This window comes from Gymnogyps californianus, chromosome 11, assembly GCF_018139145.2.
Source record: "Gymnogyps californianus isolate 813 chromosome 11, ASM1813914v2, whole genome shotgun sequence".
In the NCBI taxonomy this organism is placed as follows: Eukaryota; Metazoa; Chordata; class Aves; order Accipitriformes; family Cathartidae; genus Gymnogyps; species Gymnogyps californianus.
This window is the reverse complement of record NC_059481.1, coordinates 13,425,565-13,431,686: the sequence shown is the minus strand read 5'-3', so window position 1 is coordinate 13,431,686 and position 6,122 is coordinate 13,425,565. Positions and strand designations below refer to the sequence as shown.

At 41.7% G+C, this 6,122-nt stretch overlaps 1 protein-coding gene across 2 annotated transcripts; it reads right to left on the bottom strand.

Annotated features, from left to right (window-relative positions):
* Positions 1–687: 687 nt before the first annotated feature.
* Positions 688–4,722, bottom strand: RAMAC (RNA guanine-7 methyltransferase activating subunit). Of its 2 annotated transcripts, XM_050903260.1 has the most exons (3): positions 4,686–4,722; positions 2,704–2,878; positions 688–1,064 (listed from the first exon to the last, which is right to left on the bottom strand). In XM_050903260.1, exons 2-3 carry the CDS (start codon positions 2,868–2,870, stop codon positions 875–877), a joined length of 357 nt encoding a protein of 118 aa, XP_050759217.1. In that variant the 5' UTR covers positions 2,871–2,878; positions 4,686–4,722; the 3' UTR covers positions 688–874. The 2 variants fall into 2 exon arrangements, with proteins under 2 accessions (XP_050759217.1, XP_050759216.1); XM_050903259.1 differs by lacking the exon at positions 4,686–4,722 and having other exon boundaries at positions 2,704–2,888.
* Between the last annotated feature and the right edge of the window lie 1,400 nt (positions 4,723–6,122).

Below are 6,122 nucleotides of genomic sequence, written 5' to 3'. Positions count from 1 at the left end.
TGCTTATGCTATTTTCTCATGCAAAAAAAGTACGGAACAGTACTGATTATGCTTCCTTTCTTCTATAACATGCACAAAGTATTTCATACAAACTACAATTATCATCAAAATTTTAAGGCTTTACTGAAATGGGAATTCCAAAATTTGTTATGCATATACCAAATTTATTTTAAGATGATACAAATTCATCTAAGTCTGATATCACTTCTCAGGTAAAACTTGTATATCACTGAACTACTACAATAAGAAGATACATATTTAAACTACTTAATTTTTATTCCAACTTCTAGACTATGTTTTAAGAGGAATACTGCAAATAAACTGAAGCCATTGAGTCAACAGGCACTACGCCGACCCCATAAAATATTTCTGTAATAGCATCTCTCTTCTCAGTTTTAAGGCATCTGAAATTCAAACCAAACTGAGCTTTTCTCACTATCAAAAGCCAAACTAAGAAATTCTCTCCAGAGAAAGACACAGTATGTCACTTTCAAAAAGAACTATCTTAAGGCAATGTTCCACTGCTACAGCCTGCACACAAACCACAGCTGTTTTCCCCTGACCTGTTGTGTTTCCTAAAGTGTAACAGAGAGAAATCTCAGTGATGGAAGAAAAGAAGCGTACTAGTATGCATTCAGACAAAAGAATGAGATAGAAATTTAATCTAAGATCTACAGACTCTGAACAAACTCTGTATAATATGCTTTTATTATTCATAAAAGGTATTCCCTTTTTCAAATCACACTATAGATAAACAGCAATGGACTGTAATGCTGATTCTTCAGTTATCTATAAAACTGTGGAAAAATAAGAAAACTGAAGTCTAACTGAATTTGTTACATAGCATTACTGGACTTTCAAACCGCAAGTATCATCAGTAGGGATGGTAACGAGGCCCTGGGTTGTAGGAGTTGTAGCCATATTGTCCGTAGTGGGAGGAGTACGATTGTCCTTGTCTGTGCTGCTGGTAGTTATTACCCCAACTTCTTTCTGGCCTCTGATTAGCTCTGTAGTCACATTGCCAGTTGTATCTGTCCCCTCTAAAATATCTACCATCTTGAAACCTGCAATGAAAAGAAATGTCAAAGATTCACACAAATTGTGAGTCTAAAAAGATGAATTATAATGAACTCTTAAATTTTACAGTTTTCATGAAAACTGTCATGTAACTGTTCACACACTCAATTAATTATCTGTTTTTATGACAAACTGATGAAAACATATCTACAGTCATCTGAGATCATTCATTAATTTCTTACTACTACCCAACACACTATTTGCTAAGTGATGGAAGGACAGTCTGTTTCCTAACACAAAGTATTCACAGCCATTAGGTAAACCGCTAGAACTTTGAATAGACACTCAAACAGACCGTATATCTAAAAACCAACCAAAAGATACATCCGTAGCTGTATCAAAGCCGGGTTCAATCTAGTAGCTTCATGGTTGAAAGCTGTGGCAAAGCAGGCTTAAGTACAATTTAGCTACCTAACAGCATAGAGTCCTGGAATTTGCATATTCCCTAGAATACACACTACCACTGCTTCATGGTCTCTTGTAGATTCCCGTACTCAAGAGAGTGTATCTTATCAGTGGTATTTAGCCATTGTTCAGTCTAAGTTTTAGCTTTTCAGCTGTCTATCAAATCCTATCAACACTTGAGCTGCTTCACAGTCATTTTCTTTGGATATCTCAATGGTATGGTGTAGACAAACAACATTTACATGAGGTTCACTTTGTGACCAGAGTGTAGATGTTAAGAGTTCATTAGTTCAAAGAACCACAAAGTTTTGTAAGAACATCTCCTTAAACAATCACCTTTTTTTTTTTAATCTGTAGAAACTGATTCTGTGTTTAACTTAATGACAAGCTTCTAGGGTGAGAAAAAGTTAGAATGTTGTCGTCCTTTTCTTCAGATAAGGCACAAATCCCATTTAGATATTTAGCTAAGAAGTCTTCCCAATTGTTAGTTGGACTGGAGTTTAACTACTTTATATTAAAGACTGATGTTAGTATTACCAAACATACTATCTGCTGTAATCGTTGTTCTTCAGTCACACAAAAATCAGATGTTACTGTCCAGAATTCAGTAAAAAGCTGCAATTACATCCTGAAGAAATAATTCAAAATATTTTGCAGTAGGCAGGTAATATTGCACTTGCTAGACAGATTGGATGATGGATTTTACAGTCATTTCTACTAGATAAAATACAGGCTAATTAACAAAGTACAGCAAATACTTAGGTTACAAATGAAACATTTTTCTGGACAGCTAGCAACAGATAATCACACTATTAGCCTGTTCCTTCGCACATTTTCCTGCCTGTTATTATCCAACAGAAGATAGGCTGCTTAGTTTTGCAGAACTCTCATCTTTCCCCTCTGGAAAAATGTTCCTGGCTGAGCAGTAACAAACCCCAAGGCAACGGGTTCGGTGGTTCCAGCTCATTCTTTACGAAAAAGCAAAGTACTTAATACTTTTATACACAATGCAAAAACTTTGACTATCAATACAGAGAAAATGTAAAACCTCATTACTTTTCAGAGAAGACTATTTCTCTTAAACATAGTTATCTATGAAGTAACAAGAAGAGACTTCTATTAACAGAACAAATTCCTATCTTTCTTCTGAAATAAATGATCATTTAACTATGTATTTGTGAAACTACCAAGATTTAGGAAAAAAAAAGAAGAAATCAGTACCGATCTCTGTTTCTCTGGTTGCCACCAGACCTGTTTCTCCATTCTTCAACTACAGGAGGGGGATCTGCAGGGCGTTTCAGATATTCTTGGTATTCTTCATCATCTGATGTGAATCGATGAGCAAACATCTTTTCATAATTCAGGGGTATGTCAACCAAGGAAGTCATTCTGAAAACTTTAAACATGAACACAATAAAAGTGGCTTTAGCAATGTATGAAGACTCTTACTGTAATAGCTACGAAAATCCATATGCAAAATCCAAATCCAGGGCAAATGAAGGACAATGAAATGCTACACTCAGATTAACACAGCAGTTAAGTTTTGGGCAGACCGCATAGATGACTGACTCCTAAGTCTTGATGATCTAAGACTGTAAATAACTCTCCCGAATAGGTTCTCTCTGATGGAAGGCAATTCCAATTCCATGCTCAGTCTTTGGATATCTATACTGGATATGCAGACACAGATCTGTCTAAACACTGGGAGTGGTTTTAAGGGACTCCATCCACACAGGAGAAATTCAACTCAGATTAATACCTAATATAGTCAGCCATTACACAGCAGCATCTTTGAATCCATTTTGATAGACCTAGATTAGATGAGCTGTGGTAGAACGATATGGGACATTTCTGAGGGTTAGTAATACAAAAAAGTATTTCTTCAGAATGTACTCCCAATCTACTCCTAATCCATTTTTGACAGGAAAAACATTACTACAATCAACTTGAAAAGTTTGCTAAGGTAGAATACCATGCAAAGCCTACAGATACACATAGCCAGCAAAGCAAAATAATCAGATTTATTCACAGTAATTTATGTGTTAATAACTTGATTCAGGGAAAGGACAGCACCTAAGAGGATGTTAAATTACCTCATAATATGCCTCTCTGATGGGATTTGTGTTTAAGGCCTTAGTTTCCTTATTTACCTGGCTATATATGCATTTGCCCTTCAGACGTTGGTGCTATCTAGTACTGTCTATCAGTAGAAGTCTGGCCCTAATAGCAGATGCTGAGAAAGGCTCTACGCCTACTCTTTTAACAAGCCCTGGGTAATTTAGAGCATTAAAGGTCTTTGCCTCTAGACTTCCAGATTAAGCTCTGCTACTGTCTCCTGAAGATTTGCAGGCAGGACTAATATTCACCTTGCAAACTGGAAGGAAGGAAGGAGGAGACAGGTTTCTTCCGGACCCTGAGAGTTAAAATATATACCCTCAATGACCAAGCCCAATTCTCCCCGCTATACCCACGAACAGCTTGAGACTAGGGTAAGTGGGATGTTTATGGAGAATACAGCACAGTACTCTTTCTGTCGACTGAACTCCTCTTTCATCAGCTTCAGAAAGTTCAGTCTCTGGTGATCTCCAGAGCCCACCTGCAGCCTTCCCCCTTCCACCTAATGATGCAGTCTAAATCGTTCTGAAGCAGGCGTAGAAGTTATTCCTGCAGGATGTCCAGTGACTTCATCCTCCTTTTTTGCAATGAGCTAACCTCGTTAGTTTTTACTACGAGCTATCTCCAAGGAACTTCGCTCCTCAGGGGCTATCTCAGTCGGAGCCGGGGGGGGGGGGGGGGGGGGGGCGGGTAACGCTGCCCTGGGGACCCACCGCATACCACTACAGCCTTCCCTAGAGAGCAGTGGGAGCTGCTCTCCTCACGATTAGTAATTTCAATATCAGTATTCATCCCGCGGGGGCCGGTAACAGGGGACACCCGTCACCTTCCTCCGCCTAAGGCCAAACACTGCTTTGAGCAACGGAGGGAGCCCACTGCTCTCAGGAGGGCTCGCGCCGGACCCCTCTTCACCTCACGGCGGGTCGGGCCAGGGCCCTGTCCTCTCACAGCGGGCGGGGCCCCGCTACAGCTCTGGCAGCTCCGGCCGGCGCCCGCCGCGGGAAGAGCTGAGGGGAGCAGAGGGTCCCCGCTTCCCGCCACCCTCCTCCCTCACACCCGCCCGCCGCCGCCGCCGCCGCCCCCCTCACCCTGCCTCGCCAGCCGCCGCCGAACCGCCGCCGAAAGCCCTCCTCTTCCGGGCCGGGCCCCGCCGCTTCCCCCCGCCGCCGGGGCGGTGCCGCCTCAGGCCGGAGGGGACGCCGGCCTGAGGCGGCGCCGCCCCGGCGGCGGGAGAGAAGTTCGTAGGGGTGGAAGGATTCCCCCAAATTAGGATTTGATACAAAGCACGTTGACATAAATAGTATTGAGATTTGTGGGGCGCTTTCCTTGGCTCCTACGCAGGTTTTCAGGAGGTGATATCTGAAATACTTGGATTTTACCAAGAAGGTGCAACTGGAAAGGGTAAAGTGAACGTGGCGTCTACAGCCGTAGCCCTGTGGCTGTTGATAATGCAATTTAAGTGTATTTCAGGCATAAAAAAGCTTAGAGATGTGTTGACTACTGTGTGAGGAAAGTAAGATGATATGAAGCCTTTCTGGCAGCTAAATAATTCTGCGTAAACCAAAATAATTCTGGTTTGGCGTCTGCTTCAGCAACATATTTACGCTCCCACCTGGTGCTGTCGATAGTGGTTAGTCCTGTCACCTTTAATACACGTGAAATTATGCATGAGCATCAAAACTTTTCCTAAAAGAGCTTCTGTGCACGTAAAGAGCTAGAAGCAGGGAACTGTACCTCCCCTCCTGTACTTCTGCGACCCTGGGTGTTATTACTAATTTATGAAGTGCCACAGCAGTTATTAACAGCTCACTACCCACCAGATTTGCAGTATGGGGATGCAGTGTTGCCTCTCTCCTCTGAATGACTGGCGGCATCAAGACCTTCCTGTAGCGGAAATGGTGTTGGTGTGCCTGTTGCCCTATTTGCCTTGTTTCCACAACGCTGACGTCTTTGCATTGCTGCCTATTTTCCACAACTCCTAAGCCAATGATTTTTAAATGGTCTCTCCTGCTGTGTATAAGAAATGGATTTTTTTGTAGGACCCTTTCAGAAAGCAATGTTTTTTTGTAAGCTCTACTAGAGAGACTGTTGCTCGCAGGCACTGGCAAAGCATAGAGACTGATAATCAAGTACGTCACTTTAAACAAAACACCCCAGCAACAGCGATAGTGACATCCAGTTCTCCAAAAATATTAGACCAGAATAAGTGCCCTTTGTTTGATATAAACAGCAATAATTACAGTCCGCTCTCCTGCATGACCTCTAGCAGGAGTGTATTGTCACTTGCAGAATAGAAATGATGACCTCAATCCAAACAGCCTAATGCAAATATCTTAGCCTGGATAGCTAGTTCTAAGCCAAACAAATTGTAATTGAGGCTGAAAAATAATATATTTTAGCTTAAGTTTTCCCCATATAATCCCTGTTCTACAGACTGCCCTTTTAAAAGGGGCAGAAGTAAGTAGGATTTTATTTCTTCCCCAGACATGTTTCATTTTGACCACTGGATATTGCAGTTTCAGGTG